This window comes from Corticium candelabrum, unplaced genomic scaffold, assembly GCF_963422355.1.
Source record: "Corticium candelabrum unplaced genomic scaffold, ooCorCand1.1 SCAFFOLD_67, whole genome shotgun sequence".
Classification (NCBI taxonomy): Eukaryota; Metazoa; Porifera; class Homoscleromorpha; order Homosclerophorida; family Plakinidae; genus Corticium; species Corticium candelabrum.
In genome coordinates, this window is record NW_026912676.1 from 1 (window position 1) to 19,000 (window position 19,000).

The following is a 19,000-nucleotide window of genomic DNA, read 5'->3' on the forward strand; positions in this document are numbered from 1 at the left end:
GACTGGGGTGTTGTAGGTTTGGTTTGGGGTGTCTAATTGTGGTGGCGAAACTATTTGTTAGTGTGTTCTCTATGTCAGGGTTTTGCCCAGCATTTTTCCATTAGTTATGGGCCAAAGAGATGTTACATTACTTTAGCAAGGGAAGTCTACATTTTGTTTCCAGAAAATCAAATTATTGCTGTTTATTCAGAGATTTGTCGTAATTAGTGAATCTACAGACAATGTACAAAATGTAGTCGCCAGAAGGGGCAACAGCTACCAGCTGAGACCAAAGTGCACTTGGAGGGAAGCTGAATATGTAGTGATATGGAAGAGCTGGCCACCACGTGACTGTTTATACGTAACATACTCCACCCACTTTTCTTGATGGTAATGCTGGAACAGCCTGTGAAGCAGCTATTCGTTTTTTAACACTCTCTCAGGATATACTGCACATTCTTCATGCCGGGTGATGCTACTGTGAAAACGCCGTATCAGTAATAGAGCTCTACAACCATGCTGTAACTAGTACATCTCGTCTACTTTGGCACATAGGCGTAGGAAAGTGCTTACTATTGGGGGGGGGGGGGGGCACAATTATTGAATTCGTGCACTTTGTATATCAGCGGCGCATGGGCACTCGCACAGATATCAAGAGTCATAGTGTTGACAAATAACTAAACATGACCAAAAAAGTTTCTTCTCCTCTCATTAACAGTTATAAAGGAATTTGCAATTTCATCTAGATCTATGTTATCCGTTCTGTCCTTGTGCACATAGAGAGACATTGCATGATTTAGTCTTTCCTGACTCATTGTGGTTCTCAGATCAGTGGCGTAGCCATGCCCTTAGGGACTGACCGGGCATTGCCCATATCCATCAATTTCACAAACCAATCGAACAAAACCTAATCATGTACTCATAATTAGCTCAGTTAGAATACAAGCTGTTCTATAGAGCACTAAAATTTTGTGCTTTTGCTAACTAGACTTAATCTTCGGCATCTTCCAAATTCTAAACTTGCAAATTTCGTAACTACCCTCTCTAAATCTAACGTTTCAACTACATCTTTCTCTATGGTCAAAATCGCTAGACTGTTCATTCGGCTTTGCAGCATCGATTGTCTCGTGTAAGTCTTCAGCCTCTTCAAACTAGAGAAAGTTCTCTCACATGAGGCAGATGTCACCCCAACAGTCAACGCTATCTGCAAGGCAGATATAAGATGCGGAAAAGCTGCTTTGACCGGCGTAAGAACTCTAATGACGTCGGCGATAGACTTCATTTCACACATAGATGCATTAAGAAATTTTCTTGCCTGATGAGTTTCATAACCAATTTCCTCACGGTTTATGTCGTAATGTACCACTAAGGCATTAATGGCGTCTGCTTGAAGGAAGTTTCGGGACTGTGGACTACAAGCCTGAATTGACTTCATAAGGGATCGTCCATCGTTGCTGAATCTTGATTCCAGTTCCTGCAGCATTTGGTCTATCACCGGTAAGAAAAGCTTTCGTCGTAAATGAATTTTCGTTCTTGCCACGTCATCCAGGGGATCTTGATCGTTGGTGAAATAATCAGTTAATCGCTGCCCAGTAGTCTCTGTTAAAACGCAATCAGTAATTTCCTTTTGTTTCCGAGTGCGACGACCGGTAACAAGTCCAGGATCACCACGACTGCGTGATCCATCAGAAACATCCATATTAACGCTGCAGGTTTGTGCCAAGTGAAGAATTTGCTGCCATGTATCGTCCCACCCGGATTCCCTGGTCTCCACCAATTGCTCTATCACAGTCTCTAACAAATCAACGGCTCCAGACAGATCTAAATCTTCAGCTTGCAACTGATCGGACAGATTTTTTGTAATAGTCAGCAGCTTTTCGAAAATAACCAAGTTTGAGGTAAACTCTAACGATTTCACTCGTGACAATAGACCTGCAGCTAAAATGGCTCTTTCGCTGTTGCTAGCATTTGTCAAAGAGGATAAGGCATCGACTACTGCTGTAAAGGATTTAAGCATTGCTCGTATAGAGTCTATTCGACAGGTCCATCGTGTGTCTGAAAGTCTCTTCAGCGTGACGCTCTCACAACGTTGCGGATAGTGACGTTTTTGAGCTTCTAAGAAAATTGGGTGAACAGCAGAAGATGAAACAAAGACGTACAGCCTCTGAAGGACGTCAAAGAACACACTCGCCGAGGAGACGGACTTTACAGAATCAACGACAACAAGGTTCAGCCTATGTGCGTAGCAATGCGTGTAGACGGCTTTCGGAGCAATGTCTCTGATTCTCTTCTGAACGCCGGTGTGCTTTCCGCTCATGACACTAGCACCATCGTAGGTTTGAGCAATGCAGTTCTGCAAGGTAAGTTTGTTCCTTGTCAACACTGGACAGATCTCCTCTGCTATCCCGTCTGCTGCAAGGTTGCCAAGAGGTGTGAAAGATATAAACCGCTCATGAACAGTCCCGTCTAGAACATAGCGCAGAACAACTGCAAGCTGTTCATTCTTTGCTACATCTTTACTTTCGTCGCAAATAAGACAAAAATAGCCACTCCTTTGTACTTCACTGCATATTTTCTCTCGTACCATATCAGCCATCAACTGGATCAAAGCGTTTTGAATCTCTGGAGACTTATAACTTACGTTACCGGGGAGCGTTTCAATTCGTTTGAACAATTCGTGATCATGCCTTGCAAGAAGCTCAAATACAGCCAAAAAATTGCCTGGATTCGATGACTCCTCCGATTCATCGTGCCCACGAAGTGCAAGATTCTGTTTAGCACACAAGAGGATAACCTCCGCCAGACATTTTAAATAGTGTCTGTTAGAAAGAACAACGCGTTCATCTTCTTCTGCAAAGAGGTCTTCAACTCGTCGACGCTGGCTGTTACAGTCATCCAGTCGCCGCTCATGCCATTCTGCCATAGCATTCCTGTGATGTGCCGAACTGGCATGGATCAGAAATGCTCCTTTATTACCAGTACCATGCTTCCAGTCGCCGAAACCTATACTGGTAAACGCTGTGTCGGCACGGCCGCTTGCACTGCCAAGGCAGTAATGACGACAGGCAAAGCAGTAGGCTCGGTCAAATTTTATCGAGTATTCCAACCATGGATATGTTGTGTACCAGGTGGCAACAAACGATCTTCTACATGAGTGTTTTCCCTTTCCAAAATTTTTAGAAGGAAACTGACAGACCGGTTGGGAAGGGCCGCTCTGAAACCTCGTGGAAATGTCCAACTCTGTAGAGAACACAACATAAATCAATCATGAATGCCTGGAAAGAATATGTACATATGTACTTGATATGATCTCCAAAGATGTTGAACACACAGTACTCCTAGCATTACCAGGCTCGGTATTTGCCATGTCTTCTCCAGAACCAGAATCATCCGGGGCTTCGTAGGCAGACTCAGCGCTTTCAGGTATGGCTTGCTGAATTTTGTTAGGCATATCGTCTGAATCGCCCGTTTTGTCACCGTTTTCAATTCTAATTAACCACAAACATTTTCTACAAGTACACCAAATCATTACACTGGTATCTACGAGAAATGATACCTTTTGGGTCCCCAAAAGTCATTCAGAGTCACAGTATGTCGCTTTCGCTTTCTACGCTTAGCGTTAGACTCTGACGCATCCATCTTCTCCTGCATTGAGCGAATTCAACGAATCAGACGCTGAGAATTGATATTAGTCGGCATCCGGGACAGTTCCGTGGGCGGGACTCCTCTATCACGGTGTTCCCGACTGTTTATAGAAATGCGTTGAACTTGAATTTATGTCACCTAAAATACGCGGGCAAAGCAAAAAGTTGCCCGGGCATATGCCCGGTAAAATAGATGCCTGGCTACGCCACTGCTCAGATATGTCTTCAATCTCCTAAGTGCTGAAAATGTTCTCTCAGCAGTAGAGGTGGTGACAGGAATAGTGTAGAAAAGTTTAATCAAGTGAACAACTTCTGAAAGCATCTCCTTACAGAGAGAAATATCAGCCATGATAGAACATATTGTTCTTACATTTGTCACTTCTGTAATTGGTGGATTGTTTTCAAGCTTTCGATTTCTGACTTGGACAACATCTGGAAGCATTGATAGCTGGTATTTCAGTCGAGATAAATCAAGGTCATCTTTGTAGAGTTGTATTTCTTCTGGTAAAGCAGTACCGTCCTTGGTGTACGTACCATTTACTGCATCTAATAGTAGCTTCTCAATAGTAGCTGCCACAGGCATACCTCTCTTCTGCTGGAACCGTCGTTTGAGTTCATTAACCAGCAAATCTAACACTTCAAAATACTGCTGCTTGAAATAACATTCAGAGGAAGAAAATTCATGGCTAGTTAAGCATGCCTCATTCAGTCTTTGTGGTGGACGCCTGTATCTTGGGAGGCAAGGTGGTGCTGTGAGATTCTTTGAGCATTTGACTACATCCTCATAAAACGAATGAAACTTCTCATCAGTCCTCAGCCGTTCAAGATGACATACTGCTAAATCTGCCGCTGTTGTAGCCTCCTGCAAAGTTGTGTCTTTCCCCCGCAATGATATGGATAGCTGCTCACCAGTACCAAAGATTAAATGAGACATTTTGAGACCGAGATACGTACTAAACTTTTCCATTTGAGCAAGGTACCCACCAGCAGTACGCCCATACTCATCGTGGCAATGTTTCACACAGCACACAGTAATTGTTCAAAATCGAATGCAGTGCTGAGGTGCGCACAGTCCACCTTGTAGGACACAAAGGTTTTAACGAAGGTGAACGGTCAGAGCCTGGAGGTAGTTGAGCCTGCAGAGCTTGAAATAATGACGATCTTTTGGGGGAGTATCTAATAAGATCAGCAACACCCCTGGCCAGATCCAATGCATCTCTTACAGGTTGACACTGACGACCTATTGTTTGTAAACATAAATTAGTGCAATGGGCCAGACAGTGCACGTAGAGTGCTGATGGTACATCATTTTGAATTTTAGCCGCCACACCATTTAAGTATCCACTCATATTACCTGCACCATTGTATGCCTGACCGCGGCATTGAGACATGGGCAGACAGCATCTCAACAAACAATCCTTGATACAAATAGTCAAAGTCTGTGCGTCAGTTTTTGGAACATTGATAAGCTGAATTGGGTCCTCGTGGATATCAAAATTATCATCCACCCACCTGATACAAACCACAAGTTGTTCCTTGTGACCAACATCTGTTGCCTCGTCAGCAATAATGGAATAGTACCGTGCATTTCTAATTTCAGACAAAAGACCTCTCAAAACCCACAATCCCATAAGAGAAATCTGTTCGTTTTGAATTTCAGGGGAACAATACTTCTTCTCCTTGAGCCAAACCTTTAGTTGAGGGATCTCATTACTTCTCAGGAGCAAAAGCTGAGCCAAGTTACCTTCTTCCTCATGGTGACCCCTAACAGCCATTTCTTGTCGAAGCAAGTACCTTAATGTTGATAACTGAGTCAGCAGCATTTGCCGGTGAAGTTTTTGATCAACCATAGCTTGTCTGCACAAGTGTGCATCCACACTGTCATGCTTTAGTTGCTCAGCTTTAAAAACAGCTTCTTTATGATGACCAGATTGAGCATGTACAGAGAATCTTTCGTGAGCCTTTTTCCAATTGTCAAACCCTGTGTCAATAAGTTATCTTCTCCTTTAGTGGCCAGACCTAGCAACCCTTTCCTACTACAATATCTGCAATATGTGCAGTAGACTTTGCTCCTGGTTGTGCACAAAGTCAGCCAAGGATAGCTCGTATACCAAGTGGGAGAAAATGCTCTGTATTTCTTGCCTTGCTTTCTTTGGTGTTGTTTATAACAGCTGGGTCTTTGGGTTGGAACGGTGACAGAGTCTCTTGACAACACGCAGAAGAGCAGGCAGTACCTATCGACAATTATATAGGGTAAACGTCTTAGATAACACGAGAAAGGTTCAGAAAAATGTACTTCTTGATGTAAATCCCTGATCAAGGTCAGAGAAGACGCTAGCTCCAGCATCAACTGCGCTACCTGATGAGCTTCTACTCACCGCTGTATCGGAGTTGGACGAGGCAGGAAAGAAGTTCAGAATACTCTGATTCCGTCTTTTAGGTGGTGGAGGCGGTTTGCGCTTCTCGATCTCGCGTCCAGGTCCAATGCCGTTGTCAGACATACCTATACCTTCACGTGTAACGTGCATCTAGGTCCCTATACCTTTTCAATCACCTAATTTTGATATCAGACCAGACGTCATTGTTATGTCTTTGTTAGTCAATTGCAACTTGGAAAACCTTGCATCTCCTCTCAACTCTTTGCTTAGTCCGTTGCAGTTTTTAGTTGAATTAGGCGCATCGATTTCTGCTTTTGACCATCATCGTAAGACTGAGGCCGGAGGAGGTGCATCCGCACTATTAACATGTGAGATCTCTTGACGTTGGTTCGTAAGTGTGGTTGCGTCTCTGATTCCCACTATCAGAATTCTCTTTTCTGCTTGGTTTAGTTTTTTTCTGCAAGGAAAAGAATAATTCAGCTATGAGCCTATGAGAAAGGGACTTTGGAAAAGTCATGAGACTTGGCGAGTAGCGTACTCTAAACGTATAGGGCTGAACCGACTTCCGGTCTGGGGACTATGTGGCTGGCTGGCTGGCTGGCTGGCGATGTCTGTCACGCTGCAGGAATGTGCCACGCTTCCTTTGTGTGGCCCAATCACGAAAAATTAATTCCTTTATGTTGTACGTGTCAACCAAAGACAATGGATCAACAGCCAATCCAAGGCGCGAAGCTTTCTTGGGAGAGTTTAATTACCAGAACAGTGTAATTCATGTTTGCGATTGTTTGGACTTGTCGGAAATAAACAACAGAACTCACCTGTCTACAACTGCTGACCCGAAATCGATCGCTTTCTTGGTTTGAAGATATTTATACAGGAATGTAACATTACGTAACCAGGAGAGATTTTATATCCCGAATATGATGACTCTACTTACGAATACAGACTATGTACGGAATTTGCAGTCACGCGAAACAACAGTCGCTATGTAGGATTTTAAATTCATTTTACAGGTAGCACGTCCAGAAAGAAAATGGCGTGTATATTCATAATTCTTCGCGACAATTACTCCTCCTAGCGTACATGGTGTCAGGACTTTGAAGGCTCATAGCTGTAGAAGCGACGGTGTAAACACAGTTTCAATTACTAGGTAATAGAGAAGCACTAGGTCTTCATCGCTCAGCCTCTCAAAAACTGGCTCCATGAGCTCTAGCGCTTCTGGCTGTATCTCCTTTGGTGCGTAGCTGGGATCGCCACGGTTATATTTGCACCACGAGCGCTCACCAGGTGGACAGTAGGAGTGGTCGTTGGCATGATGGCAGTGATCATCCCAGGTTTGTCTCCAATGTGGCTTCGAATGGCTATGCCGTAGTAATTCTGCAGCCTGTTGACGAGGTCTCCAGTCAACCCGTTTGCGCCCTTCAACCTCTTTCTCACGGACTCCCCAGGTGGAAGTGGAATCTCAACTTTCTTGTGCTCTGCCCATAACCTCCTCAGCTGCGTCCCTATTCTCTTCTGCACGTGGCCGATGCTGTCACTCTTGGCTTAGCTGCTAGAATCGACCTGAAAGCACAACAGTCCAGGCTGTTTAAGTTTGTCAGCTGCCTCGTCGGGACAAGTCGGGTGAGCCTCGGACTTCACTCCTCTACACAATGCGCTAACTTATACTTATAGTCTGGGACTCCGAGGCTCGCATTTCTTTCACAGTCACACTGGCAGGGCTGCCACACTTGGAAGAGCAAAATATCCGTAGGCGCAGTGACGCACGGCCACGCCCACCTAATTTAGAATTTAGAATGACCGCGCCCACGCATTTTTTGTTTGCACGTTTTCTTGGTACAGTGCACCCACGCATGCGTGTCCATTCTGTACACTGCTACGTCGACGCGCGTAATTCAAATGTGCTTGAATAGATCATCGTAAAACTTCTGGTAGTCGCAGAGCCAATGCCTGGGCTACTAGCAAAGGGTGAAACTAGGAAAACTGAACGTATGTCTTGACGGTAGACTTCAAGAACCTTCTGCAGTCACCATTTTCAATTTTGCCCTATAACTGTTCTATCCGTATCACCACATTGTCCAATTTTTGATAGAACGTTACTGGCAATGTACACTAGAAATGTGTCAGACGGATTTTCCGTTCGTTGTTTCGTTCGGCTCCAATGTCATGGTGAGTCCCCCAAAGAGGTCTCATTCAAGGCCCTATACTTTCGACAAACGGTCACTAATCACAGCCATTCTTTCAAGCAAGGTAAGCGATAACATGGCACATAGTTCTGTAAGATCGATTGATTGATTTCCATTCTGTCAAAATGTTACGTAATTCTAAATTACGATATGCAAATCTATGGCAGACATGCAAAAACATAAGCTGTACGAACACTACACCTCTTAATTTCTTTTAAATCATTAAGAATATGAACTGAAAACAATCTGTCTATTTGTTGGCTTGCACTCTTCTATGTGATTTGTATGTCTTGACCGTTTCTTCTACCTTTTTACCTCCTGTTTTTCCATCCCTGTAAGCTTGAATATACATCCTAGCATTCCCAAAATACTTTCTAATCAGAGTAGGGCCAACTGATTCTAAAGCAGGAATTATGGTTTTTCTAAGGCCTACAATCGAGTAGTTACAGTAGGCTCTTGTATAGCGCTTCGCTTGTCCCCACACTCTTTCTATTGGGTTCAGTTCACAGTGAAACTTTGGAAAGAACATGCAATTATGGCCCCTAGATATTAGAATGTGTTCTACAATGGACAGTTCTGCAGCAAAGTCAGCGTGTGACTGCAACTCTGTTATCATGTCTTGTTTTAGCATACCCTGAACATTGACGCCTCTCTCCTCTAGGACAAGCTGAAGTCCTTTAGGTGTCCCACCATCCAGAACCATTCTCTGTGACTGCCCCTGATAGCATGTGTCTCTCATTCTTGGTTGTGCTCCACCGCTATGGACATTCATTCTCTTGGCAACAAGTGCATCTGGAGACTTGGCTGTATGGTTGGATGATTGGTCAAAGAGCCAAAGGAGTGAATACTTGTCAGGGGGATATTTGACCTCAGCTATCAGAACTGCTCGTTTGAGTTGACTGATGAACTTCTCACCAGTCCAATACCCATCCCTGTTTTCTCCATAAAATATAATTTCTCGAGCTTCTTTTGCAAGGTCTGGAAAAGTGACCCTCCCTCTTTCCAGATCAGCATCAGTTAGATGCAAGTATCCTGAGAATTCATCTATAAAATCACTAACCATTAGGCCCGATCCCCCGGGATTTTGGTCGAATTGCTTGTTGGTCTTCTTGCAGCCAAGAGAATTTCTGATCATCATTCGACTGAAATGACGACTCATCATGACATATGATCACTAGGTGTTTACAAGCTGCACTAGTAGCAGGATCCTGTGACTGGAATTCAGAAGGTGGAGGGAGGTGTGCCAATTCTAAACTTTTCAACCTGTCCAAGAAAATACCTCTATCCCTAATGACGTCTGGTCTCTCATGCCCATCTATATACACCCCTTTCCGGCTTGTATCAACTCTTTCAAACCCCAGATTATGTAAGTTTCCTAGCAGTCTCTAAACATACTTTTCTAGGAAATAAGGGTGGAAGGGAAAGGGATGGCAGTAACTCATTGTTCAGGTATTGACAGAAATCAGTAATGGTCATGTTAGGTTGGCCCTTGACATTGGCATGCTCTCTTGCCCATAGTGCAGCCTTCCTCCGAACTTCCTCGTCATCAATAATTGAGAGACGCGCATACTTTCCCACTCTTGACTCAGGAAAGTTACCTTTCCTTCTGAACTCATCTCGCCAACGTCGAACTGTTCTCTCACTGTGGTGAACGATCGAAGACACCTTTGCTGCCGCCTGTAATATTCCTAATCCAAATTCCCCTTGAAATGTCTCATAGAGAAGAGTGCAGAGCATCATTTTGTCTTCCCTTGGTAGAGAAACCACCCAGTCATCAATTCTCTCCAGTATCTGTTCGTGGGTAAGTTCAGGCAAGTCTGCTGATACCAGGTTGTCAAGCGAAGTATTCTGTTCTGCTTCTGTCGTTTCAGGAATCGTACAGGATGTGTTGATGCCTGAGACTGACGCATCCCCCGAGTGGGGTCCCTCCTCCATAGTGACGTCAGCACTCCAACGCTTACTGCGTGCCGCTGAAACCTTATCTTTGCGTGAGCATCGTTTCTTCCAGCGATTCATCATGCACACGTGCGTGAACGTGGGGCTTCCACCGTTACGTGTTGCCGGGTAACCACCTCAGGTGACTGCTACTGAGCCAATCATAGCACAGCCCCGCCCATCAAAAAACCAATGAGAGCCTCGGATTTCTAACTCCTCTACCCTACGTAGTACGCGAATGTAACCTTCGTCTACGTTTTGGTGAGATCACGTGCTGCGCGTAGGTGTTCGTTTTGATCACGTGCGACATAGTATACGCCCTCTATAGCGCGCTAAAGAAATGGATAGGGATGCGTGGGTGCACTGTACAGTGTATTAATGAAATGCTACTACGCGTAATTGCAGAACAGCAGCAACAGTTATTTACTATATATCCATAACTGTTAGAACTAAAGAACAGCAGAAAGTTTTATTTACCACAAATCCTTAACGATTAAGCTTGTAAATTGCGCTACTTTGTTGCTACTAGAAGGAACAAATTCTAGGTGTGCATAGTGGCGACCAAGGAACTCTTCAAAGTATTTAGCAGCAAAATTCTTTGGCACTCTGCCAATCAAGCCACCTGCGTTACCATGTGAATGGCTGTCAAACACAATGAACAAGCTGTGTTCCTGCAGGTAGCACACTGCAAATGAATAAGGTGATACAACTAGCACGCCAGCCACCACTTTGTCATCAGTGAAAGAACGTAGCCTGCCGGAGACAAAATCTACTAGCCCCTGCCAACATCCCGGTCGTATGAAATAATCCTCCGAAGCTAGAAGGGTGGGCGAGGGTTCCATGCTTACAACATCGTATGCACTCAGAAACCCCTTCAAGCCCATCTGATCGTACGTAGCATTTCCTGCCCTCATAGCGTTGACAAGAGTCTCTTCTAGGAAAGAGGTTTCAGGCGGTAGTAAAAACGAGTCTTTCTGCAAAAGAATCAGCTGACACACTTGAGCTGCTATGACAGTGCAAGCATTGCTGCCATCACGTCCATCAATACGAGACTGGCAGAGCGAAGGTGCTAATAGGTATTCTGAACCCCGGTATGTCCATATCTCTTTAGAGTCTAGATTCTCATTGTGGTGAAGTAACTGTGATTGAAGAAACTCAAATGCATTAACTTTCGGACTACTTGCATTATGGGCTGTTGGAGTATCACCTCGTTTGCTCATTTTGCTGGCCGTTGTGGCAGGATGGGTGTGGATAGCAGAAGTACTTGGACGCTTGCGTGAGAAAGGAGGATGCTTTGTAACTGAACTAGATCTGCGTTTTGTCTGGAATTGAATAACAGGTTCTTTCAAATCTTGCATTGGGCATGGGTTGTGTGCAGATGATTCAGATTGACACACTAGGACGGGTGTCTTTGCACAAGCTGCTTCTTGATTTACTCCAGTGCTCCTATTTGTTGCAGCGGACTTGGTATTCTTGGCACGACCAGCTGCCTTAGCCACATGTTGTGGCAGCTCCCGTCTCATCGATGGCGTGGGTGTAAACGTTAAGCACGTCATTTGACCTTTATTGCAACCAATTGTCATCAAGCTGTTAAGCAAGGGCGTACCGATACTGTTGCGGGTATTGGATTTGTCGCTGCCCATGTTTGAAAAATTTCGTTCGATATCTGCACTAGAATGTGGTATAACTAGCATAGCTGATGCAAAACAAGATAAAAGAGGAAATTCCTGGCAGCCAGAGGCATCTGACCTTTTAATCAATTCATGCCAGTGTTTGTCTATAGCCAGAGGTAATGAACTTCGACTAGAAGTGCTCTCGGTCTGATAGCGCTGCCACTCCCGCTGCAGCTTGGTAATATTCTCTGGGAGGACAACATTCGAGAATTGGCTAGCTAGGTGGCCAATTTCTCTTGCTGAGCGTTCCTTGCCTCTTTCGGGGCATAGAAACCGGAGAGCAGATAGAACAGGGCATGACAGAGGCAATCGACGTTTGACCTCTTTTGCTGCCACAAGATAAAAATCTCGACATACAGTCAGGAAAGCGCTCCTTTCAAAATGAGACATATCTGCCACAATAGCCTCGCAGTCCTTGCTGATAACCAAATCTATCACATCAATCCACAGTGCCTCATTGTCTAGGTCAAGGGTAAGGCAATCAGTGGTTTGGCTTATGCTTGACTGCTTGATGCAGTTGAGAAGAAGTATCTTCAGAAGTTGTCGCTGGTCATCATACAGTTTGTGAATCATAACATTGCTTGTCTGATAGCGGCAGTTCACTGTTGTAAAAATAGGTAAGACTTCCTTCAGAAAGTATAGGTAGGCTTTAGTGGACTTGGCTGCCATCAATTCAACCCACTCCTTTACTTTTGAAACGTTCCTTACATCGTTGTCTTGGGTGAAGTACTGTTCAAGAGCGTCCCACTGCTCCAAGACTCTTGATACACTTTGATGCAAGCTGAGCCATCTTGTAGAGGACGGTTTTATGAGCTTGTGTGAAGGAACGTTTGCAGCTGCCTGAAACTCTTTGTATCTCGCGACACGTTTTGCACTTTTCTCAAAAAAGTATGCCACATTCCTAGCGAAGTCTTCTACTATGGGTGGTATGCATTTAGAAGCACCCTGAGCACAAAGGTGGAGCTGATGACATGTGCAGTGAATAGAATACAGGTAAGGTTGAACGTTCTTGAGCCTAGTCAAAACAGAATTCTTTGATCCACGCATGACGTTGGCCCCATCTGATCCATAAGCGATCATGTTTCTCCATGGAATACCATCATCTTTGAACATTTCTTCAATCTTGCCGAAAATGTTGGTAGCAGACGCTGACGGGACTGGTTTAATGCCCAAACTATAGGACTTCACCAATCCATCTGTAGTGTCGATCACGCGAGCTGATACTGCCACCTGTTCAAACACTGATATATCAGTAGATTCATCAGGAACGATGCTGAAAAATCCAATTTTCATCTGGGAAACGAGATGTGCGTGCATGCTATCAGCAACGGTGTGCACGGCTGCAGTCATTTTGGTGCGCCCGGCAGAAACGGCTGAAGCAATCTTAGAATCCGGGAAAAGGATTGGAAGCAGTGGAGTCAGATGATCAGACACTGCAAGAGCTACGTCATGCTCAGCAAAGAAGAATGCCAATTTTAGGACGGCGTTTGTTGCAGCTACCGAAACAGCGTTCTCTTGCTTTGGAGCAAAGCTGGCCTTGATAGTGCCTTTCCATCCAGAATTTTTTTGTTGTACTCTTGCAACGTGCTCCCGCGAGGTTGCGTGGGTACGCAAGGTCCTAAGACCGCCAGTCTTGTAGCTGAGGTCCTTAGTGCACAGACTGCAGAAGGCCATGCCTGCACTTCTCTTCGACTCTGTTAACCAACCAGAGCATACAGGATCGCTCTCCCACTCCTTCTTGTAGGCCTGTAGCCATCGTTTCATGATGCACGATCGGATCTATCCCGGATACGCTGCCCGCATCTAGCCTCGCGTGGCCAGGCTTTCACCTCAGGCGCTAGGCGCCTGACAAGTAGTGAAAGGTCTGGCTACGCGAGACTACCTCACATCCCCGAACATCCCGGAACTGTTAGACTACTGCAAAAGAAATCGACGTTCGTACTGTTTGTACATTGTACTAGGTAAGTTAGACATACAAATTTACGTACAGTACACACCACGGTTCGATAGCACGACGTTGAGTGACTTCGGAAGACCTACAACTAAATGCCATGTGATCATCGAGTATGTGTTTGCTCAGTGCTGCATTTATCCGTAGGAATGGCCTACGGAATCCGTAGGCAAGTATGAAGGCCATTTTACCGTAGCCTACGGTAAAATCCGTAGGAGTGGCAGCCCAGCACTGGTGTACAAATAGTGAAACTTCATTAAGCAGTAATATCAATAAATCCGAACATTGAACATAAACTTAATGAACTGTTCAGTAAGCAGGTGACATCTAGTTTTACAGTTTAAGTTATGTATGATCAGTACCACTCAAAAGTCTTGAAAGAGAAAGAAACTGTTCAGTTGTGGGTACCATGCTCCTGGTTATACTTCCAAACAGCAGATTTGTTTAACTTCAACATGTCAAGATGTGGCTTATAATCAGAACAGTCAGAATCAATGTTAAGCTAAAGACAGAGCAGTGAAGCAACAGTGCTGCGCTCCAAGTGACTTCGATCTTCACTGTCTATTTTCCGTACCAGTGAAAAACATCGTTTACTGTCAGCATTACTGGCAGGAATTGCAATAAGAGCTCTAACTAGAATCAAGAGGTTGGTATACCATGGAGCATTTGTCTCCATCTGCTTGGTATGCATGACAGCCCAAAAGCCATCCACATCGGTATTTTCAGGAAGATCTGTAGCATCAGCCACATGGAAGTCAATTGCTTCAGTCTTCAGTTCTGTCGATCTGTCAGACAATCCTAGCTGAGGAAGTTCATTGGCTAGGCGCACTACAGCAGCAGGGAAATCTTTGAAGGTTCTGCGTTCTAATGGATTCAAGATGCAAAGATCATGCAAGATGGTAGACTTAAAAGGAAATTTCTGCATCACAGCCTTGACAAATGTGGTGTAGAAGATAGAAAAGATCGACCTCTGGGTCCATTCCCTCTTCACGAAGATTCTGCGCCAACTGCCGTGCTTCTTCTGCAACTTCCATTTTGTCGTCATCAAGATGAATGGTCGAGTCTTCAAAAGGGGTCTCTGTGACATTAGCTGTGTCAATAAAATCGCCATCTACGAAATAGTATAGAATACGCTTAGTGAGCTTCTTCATTTCAGGATGAAGTTGGTGGATGGTTGTGTAAGTAGTACCCTGAAATGCAACGTTGAAGGCATTTACAGTTGGAAGCAGGAAGCTAAGAAAGAGCATATAGAGCTTGGTTGTGTCACACAATAAACTTCTGATGGTCTTCACTCTCCCAGCAGCTTTCTCTGAGTCAGGGTGACTTGCAAAGTAAGACATCAGTGCTGGCCAGATTTCAAGAGCTCGCACAATCACCCGCAGCAGATTCAGTCATCTCGTTTGTACGTGCGTAAGAACCTTTCTGTATGTAACATTCACAAAGTCACAGAACTTCTTCAAGTCCTCTTTACGTTTTACGCTAAGGTAGAAGTGAGTATTAATATCCACCAAAAGTGAACCAATTGGAATGGGAAGGGATTTCGTTGTTCCTTTTGCAGCAAGATTTTCAAGATGACATATGCATTCTAAATCGATGACATTTGGTTGCATGTCTCGCAGGTAGCGCATTATTCCATTTCTTTGCCCTTTCATTGTATTGGATGTGTCACTGTTAAAGGAAATCAGATGTTCATACTTCAATCCCCGGCTTACTAAACACTCATCGACTATAGCAAAGATTGCAGAAGCCCTACTATCATTAGCTGTTGGGAGATCAATAGACCTAGTGGCTGCTTTCATCACTGATGTGTCAAAAAATTTCAAAAGTACAACTAAGTCCTTTTCTTCTGCTCCTCGGTCATTAGACTCATCAACAAGCAGGCTGAAGTACACAGCTGTCTCAACGGTAAGTTGCTTAATCAGTTGGTCATGGCAGTATTTCCCATTTCCAAATCGTGTTAGCACAGACGTTTTGGTCCTTGAGCATTGAAAATGCTTGGCAATTTCAGAATCTGTGAATATACACTTCACTAACTTGGTGAAATGGTCTCCAGTTCGAAATGGTAAATTGTGCTCTGCAATAAATTGCACAAACAGTGCTTCGGCTTGTTGCACTTGCAACTGGTGCTCTTTCTGCTTTCTTCTGGCTTTCCGTGCCACCTCACTTTGGCCAAAGCCAAACCTACCAAGAGTAGCTGAGGTTGACTTAGACTTCGACCACGCGGCTTTGCATTGAGTCTTTGTTGAAAAATGTTTGACCACATCGTTTGCCCACTGACAAACGGAGAAGGTCACACCACATGCTGTACATGTCACGTTCTCTGCACCATCCTCGCCAGAAAGATCCTCACCTGAGAAGGCCTTTTCAGCTCCTTCAACTGTCACAGTAAACACTTTGTCTCTTCTAGTAGACTTGAAGTGGCAGAGTCCTATGGCTTTCCTTTTCTTCCTGGGCGGACCAGCTTCAGTAGATTCGTGTTGTGAAGCCATGCAGGATTAACACGGAATACAACAGGACTGCACACTTGTGGTCTCGCGTGGCCAATCCCTCCTCTCGTCATACTTCCGGGACTTGACAGTGAATCAGACACGCGATACCAACAGGCACGTGCGTGTTCATGTGAGACAGGCATGCAAAACGTAATGACATGTGATCCGACCGTGTGGTCTGAGCATCATTGGGGGTCAGAATAGTGCAGTCTTCTGAGCAGCCGAGCAGTTTTGTGTGTGTTTTAGTTTTCGTGTGTCCAGATTCCCGACGGACCGTGATCGGGAATCGGGACAAACCACATTTTAGGGAGTTCTATCGGGACAAATCCCGACGAAATCGGGACACTTGGACAGCCTGACAGTCACAGTCACTTATGAACACTGCAATAATTTGCATAAATTACTGACTTGAATCACCTATAAAGGTAGTGTACCTGAGTTTATGCAGCTCCAATGACCTGCCCCACATCAGAACCGCCCATGCTGCTCCATGCTGTTAGATGAACCACGATAGTTGAGGCTGCAGGTTGGAGTGTGAGCCTCCTTCTACAGGCGAAACCTCTCAGTAGACCGGTCCCAAGAGCTGTGGGCCTGGCATTCTGTACAGAACCGACTCTGGATTTCAATGTCGAGAATCTTGCCTGTGACAGCTGAGATGGCAGCCTGGATGACAAAAGGACTCTGGTGTCCTCTCTTCTGCCACGTGCCATCAGTCGACACAGCAACATTCACAACATCATCAGTGGTGGCAAAGTCAACAAATTCACTGTCATCATTATTATCATCATTGTCAGGACGGTATGTAGCTACAAAAGTCAATTAGTCACAACCAAGTTTTTTTGACATTACAGCGTAATTAGTAAGAGATCAGAGGTTATTTGAAAACTATTGTGGAAACTGTGGCTATCTATGGGCATTTTTTGTACGGGGAATGTACAGTACAATCAAATGTCCAATCATCAAGCAGCATTTGTGTCACGTGAGTCAGGTTACGCCAATCACCACGCAGGATTTGCGTCACGTGTCGAAGCGTGAATCAACAGCAATTTCAAAGTAATTGATTACCAGGATCAGGTACGGCGGAATCACACAGAGTACGGAGCTCGGTAGCAGCTCTGGCCATTTGCTCCTTGGCAACTGCAGTAGCGGCTGCTTCCACGGCCTTCTGGTGGGACGCAAACGGACGCAAACGGCTCGTTTGCGAGTCCACCATGCATCCCAACCACTGCTACTAGTTTCTATATATATATATGTATATAAAAAGGCAATAAACAGAAACACAAGATATGAAAACGAAAATTGATACCTGCATTGCAGCATGGCCACCTTCAATTTCTCTCATTGCTAGCACCATCCTTCTGTTGACTTCGTACGCCTGACCAGCAGTCACTCTCTGAGAGGAATAGCAGGAATGGCCAGTACGAACTTCAACTCGAATACCTAAAAAGAAAAAGTCAAGTCGCTAACTAAATCTAAGACGGCACATTCTTACCTGCTGGTGCACTCAAACAACAGCGGGATAGCGAATCCCATCCTGTTGACGCCGATCTTCAAACTTAGGTGCCCGCTTTCGCACGTAGCACAAAGCGCAATTGGCTCTAGTTGAGCTGCGAAATGCGACAGATCAACTAGACCGAACCTCTCTGGGGCAACAAAACCGTCACGCTACTGACGAACTGTCGGCGGAACTGTTACGCGGACGACGAGGCATGACAAATAACGATTTGTAACGATTTGTAAACGACAAAGAAAGAACTCTGTTGCAACGAATAGACCGAAGAACAATGGCACGATCTGACCAATCACGGAAGTCGGCACATTACATTCCTTCGTGCTGATTAGTTGCTAGGTTCAGATGCAATCAGTTACTATGTTTTACTCCGGTACTTATTTATGCATGCGCACGCTACCTAACATTCAAAGCTGGATTATTTGGTTCGCATTGCTGTGTACAATCACATTACCTTGCATCACTTGTGCTTACGTCATAACAGCCCTTATAATCCGATATGGCAGCGAACAGCGAGATTTACGCGAAGCGCGACGCTGCTGTTGAAGACCTCATTCTACATCGTCTCTAACTTCGCGAATCACCTACATTAGGAGAAACGCTTTCGAGGTTAGATAATTGAATAGTAAGGCTTCTTTTGGGGCACATTTCTTGTACGTTTTAAAAATATCAAGAAATTCGCCTTTTTCAAGATGGAGTAACGGGCTGTCTAACCTTCATTCATGCCGTTGACTTGACGTGCCCATTGTTCCTGCCACTTGTACTCGTCAAAGGTGGACAGGTAGTATGCTAACTGTTGTTTATCTCATGGTCTTGAGTTTTTAACTAACCATGTTCCAATAGCTCTTCGCTGCCTGAATGTGAGCTTCTATTTCAAGAACAATCACTTACCAAGATCAATTTAACATTTTTATTAGTTAGTGCTAACAAAGCAATCTAGCTTCGTTGTTATTGTAACGCAAGCATTGATTCAACATCTCTTTATATTAATTAAAGTGACAAACTGTATTGTATTCTTTATACTTTTGCCAAGAACGAGTCGTTATCGCTTAGGAGTAGTCTCGTACTTATATGCATACACGTCTCTGTAACGTCAGACGCCTTCACGTTTGCTCCTATATCCAAAAACGTTTAAATCCGAATGGTTTTATGGTTACTGTCACCGACATTCACATCTGGTTCTAGGCGAAATTCCACTCGACCGTTCGTCTCGGCCGTACTCTTTGCCAAGAAGCGAGTCTTTATCGCTTAGTAG

General features: G+C 44.5%; 3 protein-coding genes across 3 annotated transcripts; all 3 read right to left on the reverse strand.

Moving 5' to 3' along the window:
- Window positions 1-875: 875 nt before the first annotated feature.
- Window positions 876-4,555, reverse strand: LOC134197896 (zinc finger MYM-type protein 1-like). Its single transcript, XM_062667249.1, has 3 exons — window positions 3,536-4,555; window positions 3,280-3,467; window positions 876-3,219 (listed from the first exon to the last, which is right to left on the reverse strand). The coding sequence occupies exons 1-3, from the start codon at window positions 3,628-3,630 to the stop codon at window positions 941-943; spliced, it is 2,562 nt and encodes an 853-aa protein (XP_062523233.1). The 5' UTR covers window positions 3,631-4,555; the 3' UTR covers window positions 876-940.
- A 69-nt stretch (window positions 4,556-4,624) lies between these two features.
- On the reverse strand, window positions 4,625-6,415 carry LOC134197894 (zinc finger MYM-type protein 1-like). Its single transcript, XM_062667247.1, has 2 exons — window positions 5,920-6,415; window positions 4,625-5,857 (listed from the first exon to the last, which is right to left on the reverse strand). Exon 2 carries the CDS (start codon window positions 5,471-5,473, stop codon window positions 4,625-4,627), a length of 849 nt encoding a protein of 282 aa, XP_062523231.1. The 5' UTR covers window positions 5,474-5,857; window positions 5,920-6,415.
- Window positions 6,416-10,498: 4,083 nt separating this feature from the next.
- LOC134197895 (uncharacterized) lies at window positions 10,499-13,973 on the reverse strand. The gene has a single exon (XM_062667248.1). The coding sequence runs from the start codon at window positions 13,557-13,559 to the stop codon at window positions 10,596-10,598; it is 2,964 nt and encodes a 987-aa protein (XP_062523232.1). The 5' UTR covers window positions 13,560-13,973; the 3' UTR covers window positions 10,499-10,595.
- Between the last annotated feature and the right edge of the window lie 5,027 nt (window positions 13,974-19,000).

Bases quoted from the DNA above. Each gene is read 5' to 3' on its own strand.
- LOC134197894 (XM_062667247.1), bottom strand. From the start codon at position 5,473: ATGGTTGATCAAAAACTTCACCGGCAAATGCTGCTGACTCAGTTATCA.
- LOC134197895 (XM_062667248.1), bottom strand. From the start codon at position 13,559: ATGAAACGATGGCTACAGGCCTACAAGAAGGAGTGGGAGAGCGATCCT.
- LOC134197896 (XM_062667249.1), bottom strand. From the start codon at position 3,630: ATGCAGGAGAAGATGGATGCGTCAGAGTCTAACGCTAAGCGTAGAAAG. The intron at 3,468-3,535 runs GTATCATTTCTC...GTGGTTAATTAG, and splicing joins GACTTTTGGGGACCCAAAAG to AATTGAAAACGGTGACAAAA. The intron at 3,220-3,279 runs GTACATATGTAC...TGTTCTCTACAG, and splicing joins ATCTTTGGAGATCATATCAA to AGTTGGACATTTCCACGAGG.